The following is a 16017-nucleotide window of genomic DNA, read 5'->3' on the forward strand; positions in this document are numbered from 1 at the left end:
TCCATTTTATTGGCCATTGAAGCAGAATGTGATGCTCATGTTGATGGAACCCAGTAGTTCTCAGCATCATCTGGGAGGTGCCTTCAAGGCCTATCTCAACAGCAGCAGCTTTAAGAAACCCACCAGAGTCATGGATATTGTTTCTGGTTGCCCTGTCTTTGTAGCCCTAACTGTTCTAGGAAATGGGATGTATATTAAAGGTGATACATTTTCTATTTATTAAAATCCATTTTATTAACACGTATGTCTAAGGAGATTAGAAGATACCACTTATCTTCATATAAATATGGATCCAGGAAGTAAAGGTGTGGTTCAAGTGATAGAGGGCCAACTCTGAGCAAAAGAAGAAAAAGCAAGAGTATGAGATTCTGAGTTCAGAACCCCAGCACATTAAAAAAAAAGTTATATAAAATAAATGATAAATAAATAAAGGACCAAATCTTCACTAAACCTTAAGAAAAAAAACTCCCTTTGCTTGGCAACTTTTCTGGGAAATTTTCATACTGTATAAAAGGAGAGAAAATAGCATTGTTTTATTTTTCTAGTCCTGAGGCTTGAACTCAGGGCCTGGGCACTGTCCCTGAGCTTCTTTTGCTCAAGGCTACCACTCTACCACCTGATCCACAGCACCACTTCTGGCTTTTTCTGTTTATGTGATACTGAGGAATGGAACCTAGGGCTTCATGCATGCTAGGCAAGCACTCTACCACTGAGCCACATTCCCAGCCCAAAAACTAGCAGCATTTAAAAACTAATACTTAAATATAGTGTTTTTGTTGTTTTGTTTTTTTGTCATAGGGTTTGAACTTGAACTCTGGGCCTGGTCACTGTCCCTGAGCATTTCAACTCAAGGCTAGCATTCTACCACTTAAGCCACAATGCCACTACTTCTGGTTTTCTAGTGGTTAATTGGAGATAAGAGTCTCATGGATTTTCCTGACCAGGCTGGCTTTGAACTGTAATCCTCAGATCTCAGCCTCCTGAATAGCTAGGATTATAGGTATGAGCCACTGGCACCTAGCTTTAAATATAGTTTTAAAACACCAAATAACTCTTCCACTTTTTCTTGGACCCACCATCCTGATTTATATTTCAGTATATACTCTTCCAGATCTTGATTATACCAAGGTTTTAATACTGGGGTGATAGATGAGGCCCCTTCAAATGTGAAATGGCGCAGACTAGGCACATAGCAATTGATTGCTTAATGAATGAATCAATGAGTGAATGGGATGTAGACGTGTCATCTTATGGACTCTGACCTTTAATGTGATGGGTGACAGATGTCAGATGCTCAGCCAGTCACTTTGTGTATGTACTGTGAGTACCATGGATTTTGTAGACACAAATCACTCTCCCCCCTTAAATAGTAGTATGAATCTCAGCGAGGTACGAGCCATCACTAAACCCATATTCTTCAACCTGCAAAATGAAGATCTAATAGTTCTTTTAAGCTATCTAATGACTGAGAATAGCACATTTAGTGCTTACTAGAACTGTGATTAGCTTCATGTAAAACTTCATGACAGTTCGAACAAGACTACATTCCCAAAAAGAAAAGAACTATTCTTTCATTTCAGGTCTATAATCAAGATGAAAAAAGAGTCATTAGTTTATTTATATACTAGTATATATGATAGGTTTATTCAATGTGGAATGTAAACTTTTCTTTCTCTTGAGATAAATTCCCAGAGTAGGGTACAGGTAGTTTAGTTCATGCTTTAATCCCAGCTACTCAGGAGGCTGACACAATCTCATGGGCTGAAAAGTCCACAAGATTCTATATTTGGTTAACTAACAACAACAACAAAACCAAACAAACAAAAAACAAAGCAGGCTGGAAACTCGAGGGAGGAATGTCTGCTGAGCCAGCAAGCCAAGCAAGGGTAAATGAAGCCTTGAGTTTAAACCTCAGTAGGTGAGGGTAGGGATAAGTTCCCAGACTTTCCAGGGCTGAAGCAAAGGGAATCATTTTGAAGATTACTGATAAAAACCAACACATTGCTTTTCTAACCAGTATCCAGTTGTATTGCTCATCAGAGTCCACATCTACACTCTCAGATCCCAGCTAGAGGTTCTGGGCATAGACATGGAAGATGAGTTGCACATACCCTCCAGATGAGCATCAAGGGACTCACACCTATGGAGCTGCACATGGATTCTAAAGTTAAAAGGATGTAGCCAGATAATGCAAATGATCCATAAGGACTGGTTTCTTTAGAGCAACTGTGTTTTATCTTATTAGATTCCTTCTCCTCTGCCTACTGGGAGAAACTGGTTCCTATCTGAGGAACATTTCTCTCTTTCATCCCTAGTTGGAGTCTGGAGATTTTACCTTGCTCCTTGGTATAATGAAGTCATTTCAATTCTGCAGCCATCTGACTAAACGATGATTTGCTTGGACTCCCATGGCTTCTATTTTGCCCTCATGATATTAGATTTTTTTTTTTTTGGGTCCGGTCGTGGGGCCTGAACTCTGGGCCTGGGCGCTGTCCCTCAGCTCTTCAGCTCAAGGTTAGCACTCTACCACTTGAGCCACAGCGCACTTCCGGCTTTTTTCTGCTTATGTGGTGCTGAGGAATCGAACCCAGGGCCTCATGCATGCAAGGCAAGCGCTCTACCACTGAGCCACCTTCCCAGCCCGATATTAGATATTTTTATAGCAAGTGAGTGAATTCACAAGGGATCATGAATCCTGGCTCTCTGCTTGCTAACTTCATGCAGGAGAGTTTCAGGCAGCCCCAGGGGCAGGAACTAAGGCCAGTCCTCCTACATTGGACTCACAGCTGGAATAATGTCAGACAGCAGACAGGCCTCATAGCCCCTCCACCACCCCATGTCTGGGAAACTTGCTTGTCCTATGCATTGCCAAAGTTTATTGAAGAAACTGCTGACATTCCCACCCTCCCTTTCTTAATGGCATCTTTTGTTGTTCACATATAAGTCATAGTTATGTAATTCACAGAGCATAGGCAAATCCTAAAATTCCAGGCTATTTATCATCAATGCAAAAGAAAAATAGTGTCAAAAACAAGTTATAACTTTCTTTTTCACATTTTATGTTATATTTTGGGGTCTGATTTTTCTAATACATCTACCAACTTGAACGCTAATGAAAAATAATCAGCCACTTAACATCTCATGATTGTGTAAAATATGTCCTACCTTACTGTTTTTTCCATAAAAATAAATCAAGCAACAGTATCAGTGACCTCAAGTTGCTTTCAAGTAGTATTCTTGCACCATTATATTTTTAAGCATACAGATGCTTCTTAAGTTATGTTAGTACATCAAATTCAAATTTCCAATTTAACCATCTTGTAATGACAGATACGATACTTTATGGCAATATCACTTAAAAAGTCTCTAATTCTCATTCAGAGAGTATAGATTTCATAGTTTTCCATTTTATGGTCAGCTTCATAAAGAAATTGCAACACAGATGTGAGATTTCCATTGATCTAGCACATGAATAGTATACTTTTCATTCATTCGAAACAGTATTTCAAAACTAGATGCTTGTGCTTAATGCCTAGCAATAATCCTACTTACTCAAGAGGCTGTCAACTTCTGAATCAAAGTTCAGGGCCAGCCCAGCAAAGAAAATCCCATGAGACTTCCTCCATTTCCAACTAAAGAGAAAGAAAGCTAAGCTAAGAAGCATGGTTCAAGTGACAATACCAGAAATGCAAGTGCAGAGCTCTCAGTTCACCACCAAGAAAAAAAAAGATACAAGTGTTTTACAAAAGAAATTCCCACCATCATATATGAATTATGGTCAAATAATTATTAGAATTGACTTAATTTGGTCTGGTTTGCTATTTTATCTGTATTTGAAACACGCTGTGGTTTTTTTGTTTTGGTTTGGTTTTTTGTTTTTTGCTTTTTGTTTTTTTGTTTGGTTGTGGGGCCTGAACTCTGGGCCTGGGTGCTGTCCCTCAGCTCAAGGTTAGCACTCTACCTTTTGAGCCACAGCGCCACTTCTAGCTTTTTCTGCTTATGTGGTGCTGAGGAATCGAACCCAGGGCCTCATGCATGCAAGGCAAGCGCTCTACCACTGAGCCACCTTCCCAGCCCCAACATGCTGTGTTTTAAATCAATAGTTTATTTTGACATTTGATGAAAAGGGTAATTTCATCAAGGAGAAAATCTACTATTTTTAATTATTTGGGATGTTAATGTAAATATTCTACCAGGTAAAATGCAGTGCAATTTTGGTAGAATTAAAATTATGCTCATGCTAAATGATTAAATTACACTAGACTCTCATTGTCTGTTAAATATATCCACACATACAAATATGGCTTTTTAGAGAAGACTCATTTATTCAAAATCCAAGATAATCAAATCCAATTTCAAATTTACCTTTATCCAGGTTTGGAACAAATAAATAAGTATCCATCTGCTTATCATAATGAATCATATAATATGACATTTTATTAAGACCAGATGAAGTGATTTTTAATTGGCTTGATAATAATGCTACATTATAAAATATTTTAAAACATACAGTTTGACACATGAATGCCACTTGAGTCACAATTGCCTGGAAAATACTTTTCCCCTTTAAATAAAACCTTCATAAGGGGGCTGGAAAGGTGGCTCAGTGGTAAAGCGCTTGCCTTGTATGCATGAGGCCCTGGACTCGATTCCTCAGCACCACATAAGCAAAAAGAAAAAAGCCAGAAGTGGTGCTGTGGCTCAAGTGGTAGAGAGCTATCCTTGAGCTGAAGAGCTGAGGGACAGCGCCCAGGCCCACAGTTCAGGCCCCACAACAGGACCCCCCGCCCCCAAAAAAACCTTCATAAGGATTCATCTTTAAACCTGATCAATAAGAAGTTTCTAAAAGTTATTCTTTATTAGGCTTTTGAACTCATGGCCGAATTGACAGTCTACTTCTTGAGCCATACCTCCATCCCAGCTTTCTGATGGTCATTTTGGAGATAATAGTCTTGAAGATTTTTTTTTCCTAAATAGCTTTGAACTGTAATTCTCCAGATTTTAGCCTCCTAAGTAGCCAGGATTAGTGGTGTGAGCCACCAGTGCCCAGCTGAAAATGATTCTTCACTGAATTGTATACTATTAAGCAATTTATATTCCCCTTATATTTCAGATAATCCTGGGCAGATGTAAGAGAGGAAATGAGAAGAGAAATCCAGAACTATGTTTAGCATGAATAGACAAGAAAACTACATGTCAGTCTGGCATAGAAAAATGGTTGTGAGCAAAAAGTTTGACAAGAAATGTACTTATTACCTTACTTATGTAACTGTAACCCCTTTGTACATCATCTTGACAATAAAAATAGAAGTTCTGGTACTTTGAATTTACACTTCTAGGACATCTATTCAGGAAAAACTGAACACATCAGGCTTAGCTGTTTGTAAGACTGACCCTTAGATGACATCTAGGAACTTGCATGTGGGGAAGAACTCCATCCTCTGATAGGAATGGACCACTGTGCCGGTACTGTTTATGCAAGGAAAATAGGTTATTCTAAGCACTTGCTCTCCTCCTGACAGTCTGCGATTTGGGCACATGCCAAAGACTGCCTATGTGGCCAGCACCTGCTCAGTGCTCAGGCCTGCCCTGAGTCTCTAAGACACTCCCTGGTTGCCAGTATTTGTATGTGTTGCTGTCCTAGACATTTTGGATTGCTCTAACAGCAAGAACATAGATGAGCCAGGCAGTGGTGATTCACACCTATAATCCTGGCTATTCAGAGGAAGCTGAGATCTAAGGATCATAATTCAAAATCAGACCAGGCAGGAAAGTCAATGAAGCTCTTATCTTCAATTGACCAGCAAAAAGCCAGAAGTGGAGATGTGACTCAAGTTGTAGAACTCCAGCCTTGAATGAAGAAGCTAAGGGATAGCACCCAAGCCCTGAGTGCAAACCTGATTTCCTAGCGGTATCCTCATGGGACCGGAGGACAGATCCCTTCTGGAGTTTCTCCCTAGAAGGGCAGTAATATCATTCCTGACAACGTCATCCTCATGACCTCATCCTCATCATTAGGATTTGAACAGATGAATTTCAGATTTGATCTGTCTACTATAACAACTTGACAAGACATTGTGGGGGAATTATTTTACTGAAAAGGTCTCTAGGAGTTAGTGTCTGGCTTCTTCTGGAACTCTTCCCATCACTTTCTCTTTTCCTGACTTAATTTTATATTTGTGATCATGTAGCAGCTGTATGTGACACCCTGGAGGCCCAGAGAATCTTCAGATGTAGGCAGACGTGAGCTGGGGACTCAAAGCTAGCACTTAATTGGTGATGGTGGTAATTTACAGAACAATTGAAAACCAGGTGCAGCTGGCATTTATGTTATTTGTGGATGGTGACTCTCAGTGTCAAGTGTCATAGCAGTTTGCAAGCAATGCAAGGGAAGAAACCAAACAATTTTTCTTAGTATGGCATTTAGGACGTTTTGTCCAGGTCATGGGAGTGGTTATATCTTGCTTGCTCCAATCTTTTTTTTTTTTTTTGGTCAGCCGTGGGGCTTGAACTCTGGGCCTGGGTGCTGTCCCTCAGCTCTTCAGCTCAAGGTGAACACTCTACCACTTGAACCACAGCCCCATTTCTGGTTTTCTGATGGTTTATTGGAGATAAGAGTCTCATGAACTTTTCCTGCCCGGGTTGGCTTTATTTTTTATTTTTTGTTTTTTAAGGTCTTTTTTTATTGTGAAAATACTATACAGAGGGGTTACAATTACATGGGCAAGGTAATAAATACATTCTTATCAAGCATTGTTGCCTCCTCCTTTGTTTCCCCTTCCCATCCCTTCCCATCCCCCTCACCTTACAACCCCCCCCCCCCAGCCAAAGTTGTAAAGTTCGTTTTACGACATAACGTCTTGTACATCTCATGAAATTGCAGAACTTCTGCATGGCAAAGGACATAGCTAGTAAGATCAATAGAAAGCCCACGGATTGGGAGAAGATCTTCACTAGCCATACAATGGACAAGGGTCTCATATCTAAAATATACCTGGAACCCAAAAAACTAAATCCCCCTACAACAAATCTTCAAAGAAACAACTGCCCAATAAATAAGTGGGCTAAAGACTTAAAGAGAAACTTCTCTGAAGAGGAAAGAAGGATGGCCAATAGACACATGAAGAAATGCTCAACTTCCTTAGCTTTAAAAGAAATGCAAATCAAAACAACATTGAGATACCACCTCACCCCCGTTAGAATGGCTATAATCAAGAACTCTAATAACAACAGATGCTGGAGGGGATGTGGACAGAAGGGAACCTTATTGCATTGTTGGTGGGAGTGTAAACTTGTTCAACCACTTTGGAAAGTAGTATGGAGATTCCTCAAAAGACTCCAGATAGAGCTCCCCTATGACCCAGCAATCCTGGGTTGGCTTTAAACCTCAGGTCTCAGCCTCCTGAGTAGTTAGGATTAAAGGCATGAGCCACCAGTGCCCGGCATCTTGCTGCAATCTTTAAAGTTAAAAAATGAATCTTTCTATATGGGTGGGTAAATACTGGAATTGAATTCAAGGCCTGGGTTGTCCCACAGCTTTTTCTCTCAATCTGGTACTCTTCCATTTCAGCCACACTATCACTTCCAGCTTTTTAGTAGTTACTCGGAGATAAAAGTCTCACAAACTTGTTCTTCCAGGGCTGGCTTTGAACTGAGATGTTCAGATCATAGCTTCCTGAATAACTAAGATTACAGGCCTGAGCTTCTGGAGCCCATCATAGTAAATTTGTATTATCTTTAAGGAGTTGTACAAAAAAGGTTTCAATTCAACCCATCAATTTTAAAATTTTTTGAATTTTATTTTATTATATTTAAGTAGCTCTACAAAGGTTTTGTTTTGTTTTGTTTGTTTTTGGTGCCTGTCCTGGGGCTTACACTTAGGGCCTGGATGCTTTTTACTCTACCACATGATCCACAGCTCCACGTCCAGGTTTTGGGTAATTAATTGGAGATAAGAGTCTCACAAACTTTCTTTCCCAGACTGGCTTTGAACTGCAATCCTCAGATCTCAGACTCCTGAGTAGCGAGGATTACAGGAATGAGCCACCAGCGCCCAGCAAGAGGTTTCAATTCAACATGTCAGTTTTTGAGTACCATACATTTTGATCAATGTCACCACTTTCATCATTCTCCCTCTCTCTCCCAACTCCACCCTTCCCCTCAAGTTACCTGGTTTCATTTTCACTTATGTACACTGAATATTAGAACTATAATTACCCACCCTTTTCTTTCTCTATTTGTCTGCCCCTACTCTCCTAGATTAATTTTTACAGAAAGTTTTCCTAAATCCCTAATGATTTTCCCTGCACCCACTTGATAGATGTTACAGTTAACTAAAGAGACCTCCCTCTAGCCCTGAAGGGCTCTGTACTCTCCAGTCCTACCCTGGTTTTCTCAAGTGCCTCTTCCCACCTGCCCCATCCCTGACATACATACTGGTCACCATGGAAGGCTGTGCACACCTCCACATATGCCAGGTCTTTCTGGTTGCTTCTGCAAGGCATGAAGAAATTTATTCATTAGGATGTCATATGTGCTATGCTCTATTCATAACTCTTAGGAAAACTGATGTGTAGATTTAACCACATTTAATAACCATTATTAACATTTAAATTTTGTGACGAAGTCAGAATCAAAATAGAAATATAGGTATTAGTAGCATCCTTAAGACAATTAATAAAAGGCAAGTATACACATATTAAATGTATTAGTTATGTTGATTTGGTGGAGAGGGTCCTGTACGAGGGTTTGAACTCAAGCCCTTGTTTTTGCCCAGTTGGTACTCTTATCACTTAAGCCACATATCTAACCCTAGCTTTTACTGGCTATTTTTGAGATACACTCTCAAGGATGTTTCTGCCTTGTAATCATGATTGTCTGGATCTCAGCCTCCTGAGCAATTAGGGTTATAGACATGAGCCACCATCAATAGACTAAGTATCTATTTACTAGAATATTGAAAGCATAACTTTTATGTTGTTGTTGTTTGTACCAATCCTGGGGCTGGAACTCAGGGCCTGGGGATTGTCCCTGAGCTTTTTTTTGCTCCATGCTAGTGCTCTACCACTTGAGTCATAGCTCTCCTTCTGGCTTTTTTTTAGTGGTTAATTGAAGATAAGAGTCTCACAGTGGTCTTTCCTGCCCAGGCTGGCTTTGAACCTTGATCCTCAGGTCTCAGCCTCCTGAGTAGCTAAGATTACAGGCATGAGCTACAGGTGCCTGGAGAAAGCATAACTTTTTGCCTGGTCTTATGACACAGTATTGTGCACTTAGCAAAGATGTAATTAAAAATGTCATAATTATCTAGCAAATAGAGTAAAGAATTTCAGAAATAAATTATTCATATTCAAGCAGCTGATTGCTCATTAAGACTAAGACAAGAGCAATGATATCAATTTATAATCAAGTGCTATTTTATTATGTTTTGTAATATTCTGTTCTTGTTTTTTGCTTGTTTGTTTGTTTTTTGATTGGTTATGGGGATTGAATTCTGGGCCGGGCACTGTCCTTGAGCTCTTTTTTGCTCAGGGCTAGCGCTCTACCACTTTGAACCACAGAGCCACTTTTCAGTTTTCTGGTTTGGAGATAAGTATCTCACAGACTTTCCTGACTGGGTTGGCCTTAAACCACAATCCTGGGTAGCCAGGATTACAGGCATGAACCAACAGTGCCTGGCTTACAACATTGCTTTCTTTGGAGCCAACAGCCATCTTATTGTAAATCAGACAGAGCCTGACTGTTGAATGTAATACAGGGGAGTCTAATTTGGGTGTCAGTCGGATGGAGCAAATCTGTCACTCCTAACAGCATCCCGTAAGGTCACTGTTTTTGTCTTTTTATATTTAATTCATGGGTTTAACTTAATGAATGACTATATATACATATCTAATCATACCTTTATAATCCCCATATCTCATAAACTAACCATATGCATGCCATTTAGCACAAGTGGTAATATGGCAGAAATAGAGATAATGAGAGGTCAGTGCAAAGGTGTTTCTTGATAGTCAGAAGCTGCCTCCATAAAAAATAAAAGAAACCTTCATTTGTTGGAATTGTTCATTGGATTCTCATTTCTTTTCCTGATCAGGAATCATCATCATGATGTCCATGTGTAAAGAGGTGCACGTCTATGAATACCTCCCATCTATCCGCCAGACAGAGCTTTGCCACTACCATGAGCTCTACTATGATGCGGCCTGCACTCTGGGCGCCTACCATCCCCTGCTGTACGAGAAGCTCCTGGTACAGCGCCTGAACATGGGCACTCAGGCGGATCTACACCACAAGGGCAAAGTGGTCCTGCCCGGTTTCCAGGCTGTGCATTGTCCAGCCCCTAAATCTGATGATGCTCACTCTTAAGAAAGGGAATCTTGAGAATCACTGTGCAATAAGGTACTACTGTAGTCCTCCAAGTTACAAAAATATACTTGAAGCTAGATTTTAGGCAATGTAGTATTGAGTCTTTAAACTGTAATTCAGTGGTGGCCATGATAACTCTGCTCTTCCTAAGCCATGGAATATTTATTACTTCTTTGAGTATAGAAATGGAATTTCAAATACTCAAGAAAGATGCAAAAAAAAAACAAAAACAAAATTAAGGAAAAGACCACATAGAAAGCAAATCGTTTTACCATGGACACAATACCTCCAAAACTGTTAGCCTTCTTGTAGGCTGATCTACCCCATAACAAGGTAGGTTCCAATAACAGGCTGTGGTGATAGTGCCATTAACAGGCAGTTTCTGTATAGAAAAATTCAAGTTGAGGTCCAGTATCTAGAAAGTCACTTCTACATATATTCCTTAATAAAGGTCCTGGATTTTAGGATGAAGGTCTGGATTATCACTCAGACATCTTTGTTTTGACAACAGAAATTCCCCTTATAGCCTATCAGTTTCTAACTATCACATTCTCCATCTCTGTTTTCCCATTTCCTACTAGATGCTTCTCCCTCTGTATCATGACAAATTTCTAAAACTATAGCTTATCAGTCCTAAATAGTCCAAGGGAAAGCCAAATGCCTGACAGGCGCACTGTTTCCCTGTGGTACTTCATGACCTAACCAAGATCACATTACCGGCTAGTATACAGATCCACAGGGCTCTAGAGTCACCCTCACCTCCCTAGCTCTGATGTTTCCATCCGTTTCTTCTGGTTTACAAGTCCATCCTACAGTTCTTACATTGCCCTATAACAAATGGCACAGGCTTATGGGGGATATTCTTTTTCCTTACAAATGGAAATGGACTTTGGAGTCACCATTCTTGAGCTGCAATAGATACATACCTATGTGTTTTTTAATCGAGATTTCTTATAGCCTTGAGCTATTGAAAACTTGGCAGTTGGGTGCTCTAAAGTTTTACAAATTCTTTCTATTGACAAATGTAGAAATGCAATCCTTTTTGTTCATGGGCATGTTTTATGTAAACAGCATGGCAGAGCCATGTAATGAATAAAATTCAGTGGAAGCATTTCTCCTTAATAATAAGAAATACATCTATGTTCAGGTTTAAAAGCAAGGGAAAATTTTCATCCTAAATTGTTAGCTATATCCAGGTGTGTCACTCCTACATTAGTACCTCTCTGATTCTTCTGTGCTATCTCTCTCCAGTGAAGATAGTTCAACAGAAGCACTTTGGAATATGTAAATTAAACATGCCATTATTTCCATACCAATCCAAAACGTTTCTCAGTGGTAGGTGCAGTTTAGACTTTCTTTGGTGAAGATAAGAGCAACTTAATTAAATACAATTTTCCTGGCAAAATGAGTGAGTGAATGACTGCCAGGAAAGTTTAGTGGAAAAGTGTTTTCTTTTTCTTCAGGATTGGTTTGTTCGAGAATGCTCACAGGACTGTTTTCTTGAGCAAGAGTGATTTTCAGAGCCTGACAGCTTCTATTTACTTACTCTACTCAGCAGAAAATAAGTTGGACAACAGCATAAACTCTTTGTGGCTTACTACCACTGTGAAGTAAAAGGATTCAAAAAGTTTCTCCTTATGACAATATCTGATAAAAGTCCATTTGAGAGCTTCATTACTAAGTTTATGAAGAGGGATAGCTAGCTGTCTCCTATGCACTAACTTATATCTCAAGTAGCATAAGGTTCTTTGTAATTTCCTGAAAGAGCATGATCTTGCTGCATTTGTGTGAGTGATAATTTCCATAACTCTGAATACAACAAGGAAGCTGGAATGTAGGACATATATCTCCTCCTAGCATCCTTGCATCATTTGAGAATCTTCCAGGCATTGATATTTTATTACTCACATTATTAAAGTTCCTTTTGTACTCTTCCAAGTGACATCCTAGCCTTACCAGTATCCCTATAATCCAGGACAATCCCCTTTGGTCACAAGAAAATTTGGTTTGAAAATAACTATTGAAGGCAGTATAAATATGCAAGTTCAAAAGAAACTTCAAAAGTTTTCAAATAGCACTCTTTATGGCACATTTAAAAGAGTAATCCCAGTATTCTTTATAGAGATTATTGACAAAAGAGCAAAAAGGAAATCGAATTAATTTTTAAAATTTTATTATGACTCTGAAGACTCTTGGAATGTAGAATTGGTTAAACATTCCAAAAATGGTGCATGTGTTAATAGCATTGGTTGGGCATTTTTATGTTTAGAAATTCAAATAATTTAGGTTCAGATTCTTACATAGTGATGTTCAATGTCATGTCTTCTGCTAATATTAGCCAAATCATCCTCAGTGGTGATGTTTTACTAGACATTGATTAAAATCATACGTGCCTCATTTACTGAGCTCCAGTAAACACATGGCCCTTCTGTGGAATAGCTAATACTAAATGGCATCTCTCCCTCAACCCCTTTTCTTTCTGGCTCCATCCCTTCCAGAACTCTTCATCCTCTTTAGCGAAGGGAAGCTGAACAAGTCCTCACAGTGTAACCTGAAGTGATCAGGCATTTCTTCTACTCTTATGAGTACATCACATCCCCTTGCATTTCAATATAACTTTACTCCATCCACTGTTGTTGCTATCATAAAATCCCAGATGTCACCAAGAACGACAATAACTATTTAAGGTAGATTCTCCCTACTTTGTTTTTCCAGGTGCTCACCTGAGGCAGGAGGATAATGTCTATTGGATATGAGATTCTCAGTCCTAGACTGTTCCCATAGATAACAATGATGGATCCATGTGGCTGCCTTTCCTATAGAGGATAGATGCTCTGGGACCAGAGGTGGTCAATTCAAAGTTGCATATCAGCAACTGAGTGTGCTTTAATAGGCAAGTGAGGGGCCTTCACACAGGTTTGATTTTTGTGCTTTTCCTTGTCTTTCTGACAGGACGTAGAGTTCAAGGTGTCCTGTCTCACAAATAGCACTTCCTATGGATCTTGTCCCCTTGGTCACTCAGTCTGAAACCTAATCAACCCTCGACTCTCCAGTAGCCCTCTATCATCATAGCCACACATCTAGACAAAAGTTCAGGTAATTGTCAGTATTTTCCAAATTGGGAAATAAAAGGACCTGGGTCATTCTATTACATGCTTATAAGCTATTTAATCCTGCAGAACATAATTATACCTACGATATTGGCTGACCTTTGGGAATGTAAGAAACAATGTACTACTGAGTTAACCTGGTGATATTTAGGATGTATTAGGCCATATCAGTCTTCGACGATGGATAGAAGACTTTCTTTATGCACAAATGGCATGATTACGGTTCTGTAGGTTTTCTTACTCATCAGCACAGTGATTGTGGTCAAGATTACTTCTTCCCGTTTGGGCTTTGTTGTGGAAAGAGTCAGAGAAAGGGAGAAAGGAAGGGTTGAGGGATTATGGACAGATACATGATTGAGTATGCTGGACACAGTCTCTGAATATGTTTAGCATATAACCTGTTTGATTTCTGATTTTTGACAGTTTAGAACTCTTGCCTTGTGGTTACACAGCTGATGAAGGCAGCTCCATTTAGAAACTAATTCCTTAGATAAAATGTGCCTGAGTTTAAGCTAGTTTTTCTACTCTGGTTATTTCTTTTGTGAAATTCTTCTGCATGTTTCTGTCACTTGGACATTATTTAAACACTTGATAAATGGAAAATGTTTCTTTGATGGTTCAAGGAATAAAGTATAAATTCTGAATCTTCTTTTATTAAATGAATGAAGCCTTCAGTAAGAAAAAAAGCAATCCAGCATATTCTCTCTAACTTTAGCCTAAGGAAATTTGAAGAATTAAAGACACTGATATAGTTCTTACTCTAGCATAGAAGTGTGCATGTAGATATAGTTATATAATTATATACACATATCTACACACATGATTGCTTTTATATTGTCTTTTTCACTCATCTTTATGATGAAATCTTTACAAAATAAGTTTTATTTTAATTATGTAAGCACTAAATTTTTCAGAGGAGGATTACATCCTATGTCCTTATGTTAAAAAAGAATTCAGTCCTCTATCCTGTGCCAATGTCATATTCTACATATCTCTATCATATCAAAAAATTTGAGTAAAATATTTAAAAGGAATTATGAAGATAGTATTGTTTCCTAATCTTAAGTTTTATTTTAACTCTGAAATTTGAAGAGAAGTTTATCTGTATCTCATAGCTTTTACAAGATTAGGGGAAGAAACATTTACTGGTTCTATAGACAATAGTCTTCTAACTAGATAGTTTTCAAGCAAACAAAATGTATTAAAATCTGACATTTATAACATATCTTGCTCTGCTCTCATGAAACTACGTATGAAATCCTTCCAGTGAAAATCAGTGAACTTTTCTAACAGCTTTGGGAGTTTTTTTGTATGATAATTTTTAAAATGAAGTGTGTACTCTTCAAACTAATCAAGGCTTAAAGTTTTCCAGGAATTGCATTTTAGAAGTGTTTGTATACATTTTAACACTTTGATATTTTCTATTTTGGTTTTTGTATATTTTTATGTATACACAGTGTACAGACTTTTTCTTGTAAATAAAACATGTTTTCATTTGTGTAGAAGTTTCTCTGCTTTAATTTGTAGAAATGAGAGACAAAACAATGAACCATTTAGCACAAAGGTGAAATTTGATTAGAAAACCCAGTGATAAAAGAAAGACACCACATACCTTCAAACTATACATACCAGGGAAAGAAAGGTAGGTACATATCTCTTCTAGGGCTTCATGGCCATGCATCAAAGTAGCTACAGCAACCCCAAGCAGAAGGACATATATGGGGTTAACACATTTTGACATTAACTTGTAATCCAGCATTTGGAAGTATTTGTTATCTTTATTAATTTATTACTCTTCCCAGCTTGCTGGGGCCTTATGTCACAGAAAACATAAACAATTTATTAGAGCAGAGAGTAGACAGAGCTGAGTCATCCACAGCCAGCAATGGTGTCAAATTAGCCTTGTCATTCTCATACTTGTTACCATGAGGTGAAATTTGTTGATCAGGCTTGTAGAGAGTCTTGAGTCATCCTCTGTCCTTTGTCAAGATATTGGATGTGGGGGAAGACATGAGCAGCTGGGGAATAGGGTATCCAGGGATAATTACAATGAATCAGAGATCCCTCTCAGCCTTCATGCAAAGAGCCATTTTTCTCCCAAGATGGCAGCTTTCTTCTAGGTGATTAAAACAGACCTGGCTCCAGCAGTCTTGTCAGGAAGGGCCAGGGGGAAGACCCAGCAGGGGGCGGAACAACCCAGAGGTGTGACTGACATGTGAGCATCTGAAGGGCATACTCTGTGTGTGTGTGGGTTCCAAATACTGCCTAGAAGCTCCATAGAAAGAAAAGGAATTTACTATTGGATAGGAAGCACTCCAAGAAATAAGGAGGAACCAGAGGTGTCTTCAGCCTAGACAATGGTATGAATTTATATGGAAACAACTTAGAATTTGGAATTTGCACCCTCCAGCCTTCTCTGGATAGTAGTAGTAGCAGGAGCTGCAGAATCCAGGCAACTCCTTCATCACAGAAACCACTATGCTACATGATGCTGTGTTGCTGGGAAAAGGTAGGTTATGATGATCTGGATAATTTTTTTTTTTTT

General features: G+C 38.9%; 1 protein-coding gene across 1 annotated transcript in view; it reads left to right on the forward strand.

Moving 5' to 3' along the window:
- St6gal2 (ST6 beta-galactosamide alpha-2,6-sialyltranferase 2) overlaps positions 1-14927 on the forward strand; it is a 37548-nt gene extending 22621 nt beyond the window's left edge. The window contains exons 5-6 of the mRNA XM_013034701.1: positions 10091-10395; positions 13078-14927. Coding sequence (XP_012890155.1) covers positions 10091-10362 — 272 coding nt within the window. The 3' untranslated portion in view covers positions 10363-10395; positions 13078-14927. The remainder of the gene's footprint in view (positions 1-10090; positions 10396-13077) is intronic.
- The last annotated feature ends 1090 nt before the right edge of the window (positions 14928-16017 follow it).

Source organism: Dipodomys ordii, unplaced genomic scaffold (genome assembly GCF_000151885.1).
Source record: "Dipodomys ordii isolate 6190 unplaced genomic scaffold, Dord_2.0 Scaffold194, whole genome shotgun sequence".
NCBI lineage: Eukaryota > Metazoa > Chordata > Mammalia > Rodentia > Heteromyidae > Dipodomys > Dipodomys ordii.